General features: G+C 34.2%; 1 protein-coding gene across 4 annotated transcripts in view; it reads right to left on the bottom strand.

Moving 5' to 3' along the window:
• Positions 1-1,418: 1,418 nt before the first annotated feature.
• The window catches only part of LOC131063948 (tetratricopeptide repeat protein SKI3), a 167,273-nt gene continuing 151,089 nt past the window's right edge, over positions 1,419-17,602 (bottom strand). For 3 of the 4 annotated variants that reach the window (XM_057997943.2, XM_057997941.2, XM_057997944.2), the window contains 9 exons: positions 17,458-17,523; positions 16,845-17,054; positions 16,574-16,625; positions 5,223-5,587; positions 5,042-5,127; positions 3,917-4,159; positions 3,174-3,814; positions 2,448-2,654; positions 1,898-2,316 (listed from right to left, as the gene is read on the bottom strand). In XM_057997943.2, the coding sequence (XP_057853926.2) occupies positions 2,126-2,316; positions 2,448-2,654; positions 3,174-3,814; positions 3,917-4,159; positions 5,042-5,127; positions 5,223-5,587; positions 16,574-16,625; positions 16,845-17,054; positions 17,458-17,523 (2,061 nt within the window). In that variant the 3' untranslated portion in view covers positions 1,898-2,125. Of the gene's footprint in view, positions 1,799-1,897; positions 2,317-2,447; positions 2,655-3,173; positions 3,815-3,916; positions 4,160-5,041; positions 5,128-5,222; positions 5,588-16,573; positions 16,626-16,844; positions 17,055-17,457; positions 17,524-17,602 lie in introns of those variants that run through there. The other variant, XR_009111186.2, reaches the window with a different exon arrangement.

Genomic DNA, 17,602 nt, shown 5'->3' with positions numbered 1-17,602 from the left:
AATGGAGATTGTTTATAGAAATATTTTAGTAATATATTGGGTGACTTTTGGAGTAAGGTTTTTCTCTTGAATAATAGATTATCCCCATGTAAATCACTATGTTATGGTACGAATGGTAATTATGCTTATTTTTATTTATTTATTCTACCTATTGTAAAGGATCTAAAATTTTTTGCATAAACCTCCTCTCAAGATTAGTGTAGGAAATTGTTCCTCTACCTTACCTTCCTTACATTGTCAATGTCCACAAGAATGCAAACATAACTAGTATGGCCATAGTTAACCATCATAGCATCTTTTAATAAAAAATAACCAAGAGCATCATTAATAGATTCAAAAAAAGACTCTTCGAAGAACTAAAGAGGAAAATTGAGGAGTCTGTCTCAAATAGGAAGAGTACTCAAGGATTTCATAAGAGAGTTGAAGGAATGATACCAAGGTTTAAAAGAGAGGGAGTACTTTCCCCACATCCAAACCCCACCTCCTAATATTTGAGTCCTATCTACACCCAATTGGAAGGACACCACAAAAAACCCCTAGCACACAAATAAAATTCAATGGTGGCCTCAATGAGGGGCCTCAAAGCCTCTAAAACCCTTGTTTAAATCTAGAAGGGAAAGCCAAAAATCATTAAATCCACAAATGAGAGCTTCACATTTAAAATAGTCTTCATTATTTAACACCTCCTAGCCATAGATAATAATCGGGGAGGTAAAAGAACAATACAAGGGTTTACCTTGCTAAAAATAGTGAGCATAACCCAACGAATGGCAAGAACCACCATCCAAAATACCCAACCATGCAACTTTTGCATAAGTTTGCACCACCAAACCTCAGAACCAGAAGAAATGGCCACACTAGGAGTGAAATCTATGAGCTAGGAATGTAAAACCATAGGAGGGTCATCACTAGAACCAGGCAGTGGAAAGTTCTCTAACGCAATAGCACACGAACTAGAGGTAACAACGCCAAATGGAGCCTGGAACCACAATGAGAACATCATACAAACATTCCATTCAAAAAGTACTCTTAATCAGATGTCCAAAGGATGATGTTGATTTAGTAAATGACTAAGAAACAGGTCATATATTTTACCTATGGTAGCCATGAGGATGAATAAAAGTATCGTGATATACATATGGATGAGAAATATTATAATTCACATTTTATACTACTCTTAGCACATTTCATCTACCTCTTACCAATTATGTTCTTTCAAGAATGAGTCAAAACTAACTTCCTAATAATTCTTCCCTAGCTCCTGCCTATCACATTCTAAACTTCCCTTTCAATCTAATCAAATGCATGTTATATATAGTACCAAGTTCAGGAAAACTTGTTTGTTTCTGTACCTCATCATCAATGCATGGTTATAAGAACTGTGAATGCAAAAATAACGAGTACTTTTTTGCACATACTTGCATTTAAAAAATCTTCCTAGACCATACAACCTTAAATTCATCCAATTTGAAAAGAATACAACGTATATTTTTCATTAATAGTTACTAATCGATGTTGTATTTCATTTTACACTTGACAAATGAACATGGATAATAAATTGTATTGTTTGTTTCCAGACAGGAACGAGCAAGAAGATATCGACTAGGATACTTGCTGCAATAAAGGAAAGGGAAAAAACAGCTTCACCTTAATTTTGACAGTTTTAATTCTTGATCCTCAAATGACCGTCATTGTTGCACCATCTCTTGGTTATTTTTCTCACTAGTACCTTAATCATTGTATCTTCAGACCCAGATTAACAGGTCAACCAACTTAACATTCCCAACCAAAATATTTACTGTTCATGAACCAAAGATAAAATAGGAGATCAGGTCGTGTTAGATAAACGAACACTATGAATTCTATACTCGGGAAGGTACAAAAATGTAAAAAGAAAGGTACAAATTAAAAATAATATACATTGAATGAATTATAAGGTATCTAAACAGTCTCAAATTACCAAGCTAATTGGATTTATAATCAATGAAGCCTCCAAAAGAAGCATTCCTTTCTTGAATGCCAGACAGGCATAATTGAATGCTTTTGCATATCGCCACATTATACAAAACTCTCTCATGTGTGGTCAAGTACAGCTGTCAGAAACTCTTTGAGTTCCATCAACAATTCAGTTAAGTTTCAATGCCTGTTTCATGGTTTCCCAATAGCGTAAGCAACTTGGGTTCAGATGCAGTGCATGCTGAAGCCACAACCTTGAACTTTTTGATGTCTCGGGCCAATTTTTATCCCTTTCTGACATGGCCCTACTCTGCTCTGCAAGTAAATGCATCTGAAATAATAACTCCGCAGGTCTAATCTCTGTTAGGCACAAGCAAAAACATCTACTTTAGACCAATTGCATCTAAAAGACATCTTACACTGTATGCTCGGTTCAAACCATACAAACTAGACCTTGAGAGGTACCAATACAATTAAAACAAGATCATTACCTGCTGGCCAAGCTAACCATTCTAAACGAAGGTTTCTCTCCCACCTAGCCTTTCCCCTGCCTATGCTAGCTTCTGCTTGTGCAAGCAGGATAGAAACCACTGGCAGTGAAAAATGGCCAATATCTTGTGCTTTAAGAAGACTGTGCGCAGCAATCAACAAGAACTGTGAACTGAAACCTTGTCTGGCAAGCTGCATGCAAATTGCACCTGGAAATGATATGCATAGATGAGACTTGAAGCAAAGATTGTCATTATCCACCAAGCTCTCATTATCTCAATCAACTCATGACCACATTGGTTAGAAATGTATCTGTGAGTATGTCCATGAGCACACATACCGATATTTATTTGTTGACATTTTTTCCTAATAGTATGAAGTTACATGTTTAGATCCAGTACACGTAAGTTTCTTGTGGCAACCTTATAATTTTTAAGAAAAGAAAGGTTTATAAGCATCCTGTAAGAACATGATATTTTGTTAAATTCCTCAGACCATGACACTTCAGCAGAGCTAGATTACTGACTGCTAATTTTTAATGTCGCTATTTGCATCAATGCAGTAGTTAAAATTGCTTCCTTAAAATGCAAAATGCATTTCAATAATGCAATCTGTACGCCTATTATTAAGAAATTTCTGTGTACATAAGTGTACGGTAGAAAGAAGAAAAAAGTTAGAATGAGTGATAAGATCATATCAGAAGACATTCTCAAGGAAAAGAAAAATACCATGAATAAGATGTAAGGATCCTTCTTCAGGCCACATAGAGCAAGCTTGAGCTATAGCCTTTTCTGCTGATTGTAAATCTCCATCCCAAATACATCTTTGACCATGCACTAACTCGAGCAATGCCATCCACATATTCTGGAGACAACCTTCCTCCCCCATGGAGACCCCATGATGGATAGTAGCACAGTTGTTTTCACCCTGTAAGCTATATCTAGCTTTAAGAGCACTAAGTGTTACCCAACCAATCTCACTATCTGTCTTCAGTTGCAAGCAGTTCATATATTCATCATTTAGTGATATCAAATTATTTTGCAATGCATGGCATCGGGCCAATTGTAGGTGTGAAAAGAAAAGTAAACTATTAGAAACTTGGAGATGGGACGCAGTTGTTGCATACTTTAATGCGCCAGAATAATCGCCACTTTGAAGATAGATTTCAGATGTACAGAGCAGAAGTTGGAGCTCTTGGAAATGACAAATATCAAGTCCCTTATTTGTGACCAAATTTGAATGAGAAGACACTAATCGTTTTATAACTTGGCAAAGGTGATGTGGATATTTTTCTCCTCGAGCTTTCTGGTACATATTGAGAATAAGCAGATAACGAGCGGTATAGTTCCATGGTTCTAGATGAAACCACCTGCAAAATTGTAAATTCTGACATCATTAACAGGTTTTTGCCAGAATTAAAATGAGCAACAATACTTTCACCAAGTATATTTTGCAGCAAAATATTGCATACCTTTGCAACTGTAATATAACCTGAAATCCAATCGCACCTCTATTTCTACATGTTGAGAATGAAAACATGGGGTTGGATACTCCACAATCACTACAAGCAATGGCAGCTGCACCAAGCACTGCAAGAGTTGAAGTTGACTCTTTTCCATTAGGAACTCTGTCTAAACCTGTGAATGCACATTTTGCTGCAATGTGAGAGCTATTACACTCCCTGCTGGAAAGTAGAAGAAATCCTAGTTGGCTCCTGTTTGAAAAGAACTGTCAGATTCTTGAGACAGGAAAGAAGAAATCCTAGTTGGTTCCTGTTTGGAAAGAACTGTCAGATTCTTGAGACAGGAAAGTATAAAAGAGAGATGCATAAAAACAAGAAAAAACAATAACAGCATATAGAACAAGTGAAAGCAATAACATCCATATAGTGCAGAAAAATTAAAAGCATACATTAACACTAGTAAAACATTATGGATCATGATACCTAAACATCATAGAAATTTGGATCTGAAAAACGATGGCCACTGGAATGCATCAGACCACTTTAACTTTTACTGTTTTACATGATACCACAACACATAATGTCTCCTTACCAGCATTTCAGTTTTTCTAGAGCTTTCTTGTTTCCTGGAGAATAAATATAATTCTTTACTCTAGGTCCAACAACAGATGCTTTTCTCTTCCCCACTCAAATTCCAACAGCAGATGATTTTCAATAGTCAGTTCATATTCATTTATTATGCTCGCAAGTTTTTTTAGAATTATACACAAAGGGAATGAGATTTATGGAGCTTCGAATGCTAGCAGTATATGAAATATCAATATCAATATGATCAATACATGGAGAACATCATTCACTACTATAAAAAGGATATATTTCCTAATAAACTAGTTGATCACACCGAAAGACTATCCATTCAAAAATTATCATCATGTCCAACCAGCAATTGCCCAATACATAGACAATCCTAGGGTTCAAGGATGTCTCTGAAAAGATGTCTACTAGAGGGAAGCAACTAGCTTTCCTTATGAATGCCCACTATTAATACAAGAAATATCTAATAAACTTATCATATAAAAAAGCAATTTTAAGAATTTGGCATGTAACATTCCCCACAAAATTATATGGTCTAACCTGATAAGATTACTTTGAGGGTACATATGTAAAGCCTTCTTCAAGTGTACCTCGCCAGCTAACATTTTAGTATCACTCTCCGAAAGCTGCGTGGTACCGAAACATAAATAACCTGAGCATGACAGGTATCAAGAATATCCTTCATTGTAGTAAAAAAATACAAGCAAGAACCAGGACACACCTGTTTACCAACTGCAAGTAGAGAGTGAAGTACAGGAGCTCTTTTATGCTGAAATAGCAAATAATCACTATGATAAAGAAAATGAGAAATCTTAACATTAGTATCAAGGATAGCAATGGCAATGGCAATGTAGCTGAAATTTGTATCTTGAAGGAATTCCTTTGGAATCTTCAATATTTCATCCATGGCAAAACCCTGCCCCAATATACGATAAATCAATTTACAGTACAGCACAACAGTGGCAGTTTTGATCTTTTCCTGGGAAATGGCTACTGCTTTACGAACTGCAGAGAGGGCCAAATCATTATTTCCCAACTGCCATAATGCCACTGCATATATTTGTAACCCTTCACTGTCCAGCATACCTGTTTCATTTATTAGCCTTGAAGTCATCTTGAAAGTATTTCATTTCATGACAGATAACAGGAAATGAACTAAAATAATAAGATTGTGTTTACACAAGAATGTCATCTACATCTCAGAACCATAACTAGTTTTTTTGCACTCCAAATGCATTTCATATTTCTTGTTATCACTTTTGTCGTCAAGATCAGCACAAATTTACGTGGTAGTCATTAAATAGCAGGTTTTCCAAAAAAAAAAATTATCATAAAGTACAACTCAATAATTATTAATTTCTAATATTTCAATTAAATAAGTGAGTTTAATCATGTGCTAGGGGAATGTTGAGTTCTTAAATGCAAAAAAACTACACTCCTTTACAAATTATTTGCCATATTCACATATTCAATCCTACTATTCTACAATCATACAATTTGAATTGTCCATAAGCTTCTCTAACAATCAGGAACAGAAACTAGACAAATCCTATAACACCAGCTGTACATTATCTTGAATAATAACAGAGAATATGCATCTTCTTGGAATAGACAAATATTATTTGAAATTAGAAACAAGATTTAACTTGAATGAAATGCTTCTGGAAAAAAGTGTGCATTTTGTTTGCATCAGCATTTCAGATCACACTCCACAATCCATCATTAGGATGCAGAAAAAATGACAAGTATATTGCAGATTTAACTCAATATGAAATGCCTAAGAAGGATGGGTAAGGAAAGGCTGACGTTATTAAAAGGAATTTGAAATTTTGGAATAGAAATGATTAGGGATAAGTGTAAAATAAATAGATGAAAATTATGAACTACAACAATAATAATGTAGGTTAGAAATTAAAATAAATTATAGTAAGAATTAGTAGTAATAATAATCATTAGGAACAACTTATAAGTGTAAAATATAAATAAATAAATAGGGTTGGAAATTTAATGATTATTATTTATGTGTGATATTGATTGCTAAAATAAAAATAAATTGAATTAATAACAGAAGTGCAAGAATAAAGATTAAGATCAATAAGCAATTATAATGTGACAAAAAGATGATGTAAATTGGGACTAAATAATAATAACAGTAATGGTAATACTAACAATAATAAAACTAGTAAATGAAATATGGAGAAGAAATAAAAGATAAGAGGGAGTACTGAATCGGATAGCTAAGGGAAAAAAGGCTCGTAATGAGAAACAACAAAAGAATCGAAGGGCATGGAGAACGAGAAAGATGGAGTTAAGTGGGAGCAAGAAAATGAACCAAACATCCAATAATAATGAGAAAACAATGTTGGGGCAAGAGGGATGGGAGGGAAGAGTGGCTTGGGAAATACTATACAAATAAGAAGAGAAAAATGTAAAAGAAATAAGGAGAGATATGGGTGTCATAACACAATAGACAAAGTGGGTAGAAAAGTATAGCCATGGGTTAAAAATAACAGGAGCCGATCATTAAAGTGGAGACTAAAGGAAAACCATAAAAAAATGAAAATACAAGGGTTAGGAGAAGGGGGTAAATTACAAAGAGAAAGATCATCAAAGGCAGGGAATGAAAATGATATGACTGAAAGAATAGAGAGATAACCGACATGGTAATGGAGGAACTGTCAGGTGTGGAAAAGGTTGGATACAATGAAAGGAAGCATGAGAAAGGGAGAGGGTAAAAGGTGGTCTCAATACAAAAAGAGAAATAGTGGTGGACGTGAGAATACAATGAAGGGGCTTACACTAAAAAATTAAAATCATGAGGGAGTACAAAGATTGTGTCTATGTGAGTTTATTATTAGTTGACACAAGAAGCTCATAACCCTATTGAGATTGTGTGTGTTTGTTGTTTGCAACAATTTACCTCTAATTTTTCTTGCATTAATTTTCTACTTTCACTAGGACTTCGGTAACTGCAAAGCAGACGTGGTATTTTGTATTGAACAAATGATCTAGACAAGCAGAATTTCCAATGCACTTTGTGTCTTATGTCAACACCATGTTCTTTGATCCTTGTACCAATAGAGTGACATATTTCACCAAAGTAGGGACTACCACAAGAGCACTCTTTATTATATTTCCTTTTATTCTGAATTATATTTCAATCCATTCATTTACAACTTCCATTTCTTATTTTTCTATTTTATCACTCACTACTCATGTGCCTTAAGTATCTGCTTCTTTTTAATCCTCTAATCTGCTGTGTATATATTATATACTCATTTGTTCTTCACTATACATATCCTATCAATAGAACTCTCTTTATTATTTCATTACTTAACACTTCTATCTCCCTCTTAAATTTGTTGTGTTTGGATGATAAAACTTTTATTCAGCATTTCAACTTATCCACACTTTTCATTGTATTCTTCATATCCTTATGAAAAGGGTTCGATTCATATGAAGAGAAACAACTCTTTGAAAAGAGATGTCCTTTCATTGCTACCCTTGTCTTTTTCCTATCATTGCCTTCACTAAACCTTTTAAAACTTTTATAACATGAGTCGCTGCCTTGTAAAAAAAAGTACGACTCCTTATTAATCGCTTCCTTATTAATCGCTTCCTTTTATCCTTGTTTTATTCATTTTCAGTTTCATTCATTTTTGTCTTTTTCACATTTGTCTTTTCTGGATTTTCTCTTATATTACTCTTTTGTCTCATTCACTTCCTGCTGCATAATTCATATATAATAATCGTTGTTCTGTATATCAGTTTGCTGCTCTTATTAGTCATATAAATAATCAGTCTTTTTACTTTCTTTATCCACTGCCTCTTATATATTCTTCATTACTCTAAGCCACTATCCTCCACTACAGCCTTCCAAGATATGATCCAAATCTCCCCATAGATGGAGCTTATTTTGTACAGTTCCAATATTTATATTTGGCAAACTCTATGAAGAAGACGAAACCAAAGTTCAAATCTCCCATATCTTGTTTACATTACAGATATAAATGTTCCTTATGAACAATAGATTCACTTGAGCCTGGATTTATGAAAATCTTCATTTACCATGTCTTATGATCAAGTCTATTCACTTTGACATCAATGACAACTTCCAATGATCGTGTCTGTTAACTTTGACATCAATGACAAACTTCCAACAGGCTCTTGCAGTAGCTCTAGGGATCCCTTGTCTTTGTTTGATCATTAAATATATATTGATGTTCTCTAGTCATATTGTGTCTTGTTTTTAACTGTTATCTTTGTTTCACTCTAGGTATTGTTACACCCCATCGTGACAATACTATTTACTATTACTTGTTTTAGTTAAAATGCTTTATCGCGTGCATAAGTTTTGAATATATATATATATAGGAATCAAATGAATGATTGTGCAATCAATATGATATTTTGAATTTGAGATATAAGGTATGTGTGTGTGTGTGAGAGAGTGTGTTTTAATAACAGCTTACTGTTGTGATGTGCTAAGTTGTACTGTCAGCTAATGAAATGACCTTAAAATATCCTAGTTAAGGTGTTTGAGATCTTAGTGTAGGTGTTAAGAGAAAGTACATCAACCTCTGCTGTAGTCAAGTCTGCAAAATACAGTCAGAAAATACTACAAATTACACTAGGGAATGATTATATAAGCAGCTATAACATATCAGAAACAGAAACAGAAACATAAATTATGATGGTGGATAATCATGTAGGGTGTCTTGTTCAACAGTTCCTCCTACTCAATATTATCATGTAGGGTGCCTTGTAGAAGTTCTCCCTACCCAATATTATCATGTAGGGTGCCTTTAGCAGTTCTCCCCACTTTATATGGATTGGTTCGGTTTATTCCAATTGATATGAATATTCAAATTATTACCAGCATTCAGATTTTTACCAGTTATTTAAGTTACTGCCAATACTCAAATTATTATCAGTTATTCATTCCATTACCAGTGCTCAATTCTCATCAGTTATTTAATTTATTACCAGTATTAGAATGGATGTTAAATTCTAGTTATCTGCTCCTACTTAACTAATTCAAAGGACTGATAATTCTCAGATCATTTCTAGTTTATTATCATTATTTAATAATTACAAATCTTACTATTCATTTGCGTGCAGAAGTTAATATTATGGATAAAGGATTAATCTATTACAATTTGGATCAAATATTCATTCCCAGGATTATACGATTGTTGCAGACCATAGATAACCATATAACATTTACAGCAAGAACAAACTTACTTGATTAGCAGAATCTGAAGAGTGCTAGGACTTCCATGTAGAAGTCCCTACCAGAGAGAGGGATGAATGCCTGGGCAGGTTTGAAGTGGATTTGGTCTGATCACGAGCCTTTCTATCCTCTGTGTCTTCCACATATTGCAGGAGCCCTCCTTTTATTTCTCTCCACACTCATGGTGGAGAGTCACGTCCTTAGGAGGCGTTCTCAGTGGCGGTAACTCCTTGAAAAGTCACCGCCCTTAAGACACTCGATATTAACCACCTCCTTTCCAAAATGTCTTAATGTCTTAAACATGGATATGACAGAGAGTTCCTTACTGTGAGTTCAATCTGCTTACAGTAATCACTAACTGCTGTGAATATGAGAAGTTCTGCTGTTGTTTGATCTACTATGGAATAGGAATCGTATTCATGCCTTTCCTTTATATCTCTCAATGTGAGGAAAGGGTCACACCTCTTCATCATGTATGCCCTTTGGCAAGAGACACCCATGCACCATTAGCACCCTTTGAAAGAGTGCAACCCTTCATTATTTCTGCCCTTTGAAAGGGATACAACCTTTCACAATCAGATCTACACTTCTGATTCCTAAATTGTCCTCCCTTCAAATGAGTTCTCATCTCCCTTTTATACCTCATATTGGGAGAGTCATCATTTCAAGCCTTTTGACCATTCGTTACTTTAATTAAATATTTAATTATATTCTTTTATATTTTAACTTTAATTTTATTTTTATTATTTTGTTTTTTTTAATTTTATTATTATCATTTAATATTAATTCTATTCCAGAGTGGGGACATTACATAAGTTGGATGCAAGAAATGAACAAGCCTCCAGACGGGAGGAAGAGTATCACTCAGGAGAGGAATTTGGTTCAGTAATCTTATATATATGCCTTATTGAGCTATCACACACTCACAACCTAGTTGGTCAAGTTGAGTTAGATTAGTTGGGTAGTGGTAAGTTGTCTTCTGACGAATTGGTGATGATTTGCGATGTGCCATAATGTTTTGGTTTGAGTATCCTTGTTTGGAATGTTGGATTGAATCTCTATGATAGGTTTTTATCTTTGTGCTTTCATATCTATTTATCTATAGAGTAATCGATGAACATATATATGATTATTGTATGTACATATCGACCAATAAATATAAGTACTATTTGGATATTGAATAGTAGATTATATATATATATATATATATATATATATATATATATATATATATATATATATATATATATATATTGTTTAATTGTTTAGATTAATACTTTATTTGCTTGGTATATAAATATTAATATATATACATATATATATATATATGAATTGGGTTGCATATGATAGCATACCAAATAATGGTAATACTAATTATTATTTTATTGTTCAAGAGTATCAGGCTGCCTTTTATTTAATACATGTCGACCAAGTCAAAGGCCTCTTAACCATCACATATATCAGTGGTTGCAATAAGCGCATAGCGTGACCATGTCAGAGCTGGAAACACTGACCAAAAGGTGGCGTGGATTATAGGAAGCACTTAGTGCTAAGTGCTAGCTCACCCTCCCTTCAAAGGTGGTATCAAGCCATGTGTTGGCAGCACACCCTATTAACATGGCATGGTAATATAGAAGCTATACCTAATAATAAGTCGGACTTAGACAATACATTTGTGTAAACCTGCCACCTTTCTAAGTACGTAGGAGTAGAGTATGCCATGTGCAGGTTGCTATGTTTAGGTGGAACAAGCTGTATATAGCAAGCACTAAATATTAATATGCCAAGTTTTAGTTTCAACTCCCTTTAATAAGGGATGAATAGAATGATGGGGAGCTCGCTAGACCCATTCAAATGGGAAGCGAACCAAGTGTGATCAGCACCCTATAATAAGGGAATGGAAATGTGAACTAGTCAACTAGGCATCGACTTAGTTATTAAGGAAAACACTTTTATTCCTAGTGATATTTAGAGATAGAATTCTATTTGACTTGGTAAAGGATGATTCATGGTAATATTTGATAGGACTGTTATGTGACGACTTTTTGATTGGTAGGGAAGCCACATAGTCTTAGTGGTGGCGATAAGAAAAAGATTGGTGGCAATTCTGAGAGCTTAATTATAGCAATAAGTCTCTCAAACTTATGTATAAATAGAGGAGTATATCTCATCTTTTGGGATCATATCATATCATCTCTCATGTTTCGCTCTCTTCTCATCATTTCATCTCCATAATCTATTTTTGCTTATTGTTCATTGTTCCATTGTTCTTCATTGGGAGAGAAGGAAATAGTTCAATCATTGTGAGGGAATAGGCTAGTTGCTATTATTGAAAGCTTGGGAATTTCTATGCTAGTGGATAAGTTGTGAAGCTAGCGTAATTTGGAGGAAGGAATCGGTATTGCGTGGTAACTATAATACAGGTATGAGGATTCTACTTTTTCTTATATTGAGATATGTTATATATAAATTATGATGTTGCATAAGCTTTATTAAAGCAATGTTTGGAATTATGTTATTTGTGGGATATGCATTCTTGAGTTGATAGAAAATCGATAATCTTTATGATTGGATTTCTGTGTGTATGTAATAGCTAGGATAGTGCCATGTCATGTCCCCTCCTTGATCGTCATATATATATCCTAAATTAAGTAATTATTAATATTATTTAATAGATATATTACCAACAAATAATTATTTATTTAATTAAATATTATTATCAATATTTATTACTAATAATATCTTTCAAATATTCAAATAAAATAAACACTAACCAATGATTGATATTCTCAAGATATATTATGGATGCATAAGGATGATTATAGAACAAAGACTAACATGTAGCAATAAGCCTAAGAAAGCAATAGGAGGCTTGGAACGGATCTCTACTCTTTCAGGTGGTTATCAAAAATATTAACAGGGCATGTTCCAAAGCATAGTGCAACACACCAAGGAACAATGACACACATCTATTCAGGAATTTGATAAACTGTGAAAAACAACATGCAAGGGAAACATCACGTAGTCCGATCAGTTCATAAAGTATGAGAAGCTGTGACTACATACAATCAGCAATTGTTTGGGAAATAAGACGATGAAGACTAGTCAACCCCATCTATCAATTTCTATGCCTCAGACAACGAAGACATAAAGACAATTAGTTATCTATAATAATTTATCAAGCGTAATATAAGTCAACGACTATGATTAGATGGCAGCAATTGAATAATTATTCAATTATCAATAAGAAAGGATTGATATTATTGAGGCGTCAATTTAAATAAATCAATAATTTGAAATGGCACAAGGGTTACAATCAAACAAGAGTTATTAATGATAAGTGGCAGCGATTGCACAACTAACTAAATCGATAAACCAAAAGGCTTTATCTGTTATGAAGAAGGTTGTTAGTAAAAGAGGTGTCTCATCACATGTGAAGAAGTGCATCCCCTTCTAATTGCAAAATACAAGAAGGCCATCAATCCACTCCATCAAGAAAAGGGAGCACGAATATGCAGGATATACAGACGACTGGGCATTAGTGTAGTTAATCAGATCAGATCAGTTCAGAACTGCTATGAAGTTCCAACCAGTTACATCTTGGTTCTAGGTGGTATGCATAGGGGATTTGCTTGATACATATGCCTAATATATGAAACCCGATACAATGTCTATGCAGAATTTAATAGTAATATTATTATAGACTGCAATACGTATGAGTTACATTTCAATTTATATACATATTGGCAGACCAGATCTGACGCATGTCAGATCTGTTTGTCTTTACCAACCATTAAATATATCATTAATAATTAATATTTTAAAGCAGTAGTAATATTAATAATCTATAGAATAAGTAATTAGCAAATACATAAATTATTGGTATAATTAATTCATATATATATATATATATATATATATATATATACTCAAATCTGAATAAGAATTAACTATTAAGGAAGGGTTATAATTTATAAATATGGATATTGATACAATAATAGATATTAATATAATAATTATAATTAACACAGTATCTTTAGAAACTACTCTACAGTAAAACCATAGAGTGTAATACTATCTGAACTTAAATATATATATATTTATATATAGCAACAGTAATTTGAATGAACAAATAAATGTGAGATTATAAATTTGATTGAATTATCAATTCAATATCAGGAAGAAGATTATGTTATCATTGATTGAATTCCGGTTAAGATGGTTTTGTCTCCTAGTCAATGTAGTTTAAGTATGTTGAGATGGATTAATTCTGGTTAAAACAGGCTTAAATCTAGTAGGGGACATTACATGCTATGCAATGACATGTATCTTTAGTATATATGAATGATTGATTTGGTTAATCCTGGGATTAGGGCAATCCGTGGATGGGAATAACCTACATAGCTATTCTATTATTTAACCTTGTGGGAAAGGTATGGGAATAGAATAAATGGTCAGTCTGCCAAATAGAGCAATGAAGTGGGTGGACATACGACTCTAACTCGAAGTACTGGGTGATGAATTCTTTGGCCAAAGTAGTGTAGGTATAAAATATTTTTCACCTTATTTAAAGAATTACATAGTTTGGGCTGGGGGCCTAGCTCAATTGGCGAAAGCTTCTGTGGTAAAGCAGATTTGTTAATTTTCCTTTTTATAAATATTTTTAACCTTATTTAAAGAATTACATAGTTTGTGCTGGGTGCTTGGCTCGATTGGCGAGAGCTTCCTATTGTAAAGCACGAGGTCATGAGGTCCAATCTCCCCCAACCCACGTGGTACCAAAGGACATATCGCACCCGCATCACTGGTCACGTTAAAAAGTTTATCAAGCGCACTGCAATTTATAGCGGGTGCTATACCCGATTCCTGCAGTCTAAAAAAAAAGAAAAAATGAATTATATAATTTAGCCTTAAGCTTTGAACTTAGTGAGAATTGAATATGGCAATGCAGGCATCATTTTCCATTATACATTTATTTACAAAAAATATACATACATGCATAAAAGATTGCTTTATCATTGTTATCATATAAATATTTGAAATTTCCTTATATTTTTTAAATTTTCTGTATTTTTATATAGCCATCCCCAAAAATGGCCTAAAAAAAATCCATCCCCAAAACGTGTGCCCCCATCCCCATGCAACCCCCTCCTGAAAACTTGGTGAAAGATCGATTTTTTCCTATGTATCATGGGAGCACATCCCTAAGGCTTCCCTGGCCATCCCCATACCTGATATGTTTTGGGGACCCCAAGATCTGTCAAAAACATCCTCAGGCCATCCCATACTCCTGCGAGTCCTGCCATCAAATTGGAAATGGCTATATACCATCAAGGGTTTGTTGGCCATCACCGACTAGGAAACAAGAGGGCCCACAAGGCCCTGACACCCCATTCAACACCCTAAAAACAGCTCTCTTGAAAAACAACAGCTAAATGCATTGTAGCCTTTACATTTGTGAGTGGTGAGCAGTAAGATTTGATGAGTGGTGGAAGAGATGGTGAGAAGCCGAGCAGCAGCAGTGAGGCAGGTTCTTCAGAATCTTTTTTAATTTAAAAGAAAAAGTTAAAACTTAAAAGCAATTTTTAAATTTTCAGTTTGCACTTTGTTTTTTTGCCAAACAACATGAGCAGCAACCAGGGTAGTAAAAATGGAAATGTTAGCATGAAACAAACAAGAGTTGAGATTTCATTAGGGTATGTTAGTCGTACAGGTGAAGTAAAACATCCACATAACCTTTCTAGATACCCTTCCGTCCTTTTCAGACCTTACGCTAAAAAGCCTCTTCTGCAATTTGTAACAGTTTTAGACAGAAATTAAAAGCATAATTTAGTAGAAAGTAGAATTTACTTGTCATTTGTGCAACAAAGATTCTAGAGGGACCTATACCAAGTTATCTAGTCACCTTTTGTGCATTACAAGACATGGGATTAAGCTTTGTAAAAAAATACCCATAGATGAGAAAGAAAAGGTAAATATATTGTTTATGGAGAGTGAATTAAAATCTAAGGGTATACCGTCCATAGTGGTTGGTGGTAAGGTTTCTACAAAAGGAAAAAAGAATAATAGTAAGACATTGGGAACAACTGCGGAGATGGTGAATGTGCAATTACAGGAAGTGGCAAATTCTTGGACAAATTTATCTTTTCCCACGCCATCCCATTTCATATGTCACATTCTCCCTATTTTAAATAAGTGTTGAAAATACAAATGAAAGACATAGCGAAGATCATTTGGATGACGAGAGGGAGGGGGAAGACAGAGTGGATGAAGAGATGTGTCAGCAGCGAGAGAGATATAGATGTTCATTTGCAACCATCAATCCTCCTCACTAGCTCTCTTTAAGAGTTCAAAGAGCCTCCTTCATGAGGCAAAAGCAGTTTCATATTTTGGTTTGATATTCCACGACAAATTTGAAAATACCAATCTACTAGAAGCCATGATGGTGTCACTTAATCTTCCTGTTCATCATATGCTGAGCTGTTTTCAATATTCGAATTTTGTTTTCCCCAAAGAGACCTGTTTGTCTCTACTCTTAAGATTTATGCAAGCTTCACTGAAGTCACATTTTGAGCATATAGCTTTATTTGTTAACAATAGAGGTGCCATTTAGAAGACTGCAACCAATTGCCACATTAAAGTGACTCCCCTTGCCAATATTTTGGATCAGTTTTCACTCAATTTTTATGAAGTTTGTGGATCACTAAGAGAAATAACAATTACAATTTTTCCAAGGATAAAAAAATTCCAAAAACATTCTAACACAAAGCAATTGACAACCATAAAAAAGATAATAATAGCAATCGGACTTACAGAATGGAAATATTGAAACACCTCACCTGCCTTTTCCAAGGCTTCACACTCATTAACAGCGTCTTTTGCCTGCCCTGCCTGCAAACAATTCAAACTTCCTGTTACTAAGAATTTTAACATACAGTTTGTGGACTCCATAGTCATTAGAATAAGATATTAACAGTTTGCAACTAGCTTCATGGTCTTGTGAATAAGATATTAACAGTTTGCAACTAGCTTCATGGTCTTTAGTGAATCCATGAAAATCACTGTTCTAGCACCCAGGCATCCAACATTACTCTGCATTAACATACAGACCTGACAAAGGGCTCGCACTAGATTAAGGGATATATCATAATAACAACTTTGGGGTGCTCTGCCAAACTTTTCCAGTGCATAGCGTGCACGCTTGTATGAAACAGTTGCTCGTTGAAAGTTTTGTCTTGATTCCCAAACCAGACCACTTAGATTATGTGATTCTGGAAGATGTGGTGCACGTTGAACAGCCTGCTCTATTGCTGCCAATACCTTTAATTACAGAGTATTAGTAAGACTAAATGCTCTAATCATAGTAGTTAAGAACATTCTAGGCAGATAATTCTTCTAGGCTAATACTCAATCTCAATCTTTAAACAGAGCAGAGTTTCGAAGAATGTAAAACAAATTCTTCAAAAAGAACCATACCATCACACTTCAAAGTTTTGAATACACTTGTATTAAGTTTTGTTAAAAGTTGCATTATGTCAACCAATTTAACCATGCATAATAATCAACAGAACTTTATCAAACAAAAAGTATAAGCTTTTATGCATCTGAATCCCATCCTTCTTTATGTATATTTGAAACCTAATGAGTGAATTTACAGTTTTAACCACTGGCACACACCTAATACAATTGACATACTGACTTCTAGATTGAATGTTTCTAGTACCTTTGATGACTGGAGATGACCTGTTGATACAGCAAGCTTTGTAAGACCCAATTGAAACTCTGCCACCTGCAACCAGTTAAACATGACTATGAATATTACTAAACTATCTGCAATTGAACAGTTAGACATAATTTCAATGGCACAG

The sequence above is a fragment of the Cryptomeria japonica genome, chromosome 11, assembly GCF_030272615.1.
Source record: "Cryptomeria japonica chromosome 11, Sugi_1.0, whole genome shotgun sequence".
Lineage (NCBI taxonomy): Eukaryota > Viridiplantae > Streptophyta > Pinopsida > Cupressales > Cupressaceae > Cryptomeria > Cryptomeria japonica.
The sequence above is the reverse complement of the archived record's forward strand: the minus strand, read 5'-3'. Positions and strand labels throughout refer to the sequence as shown.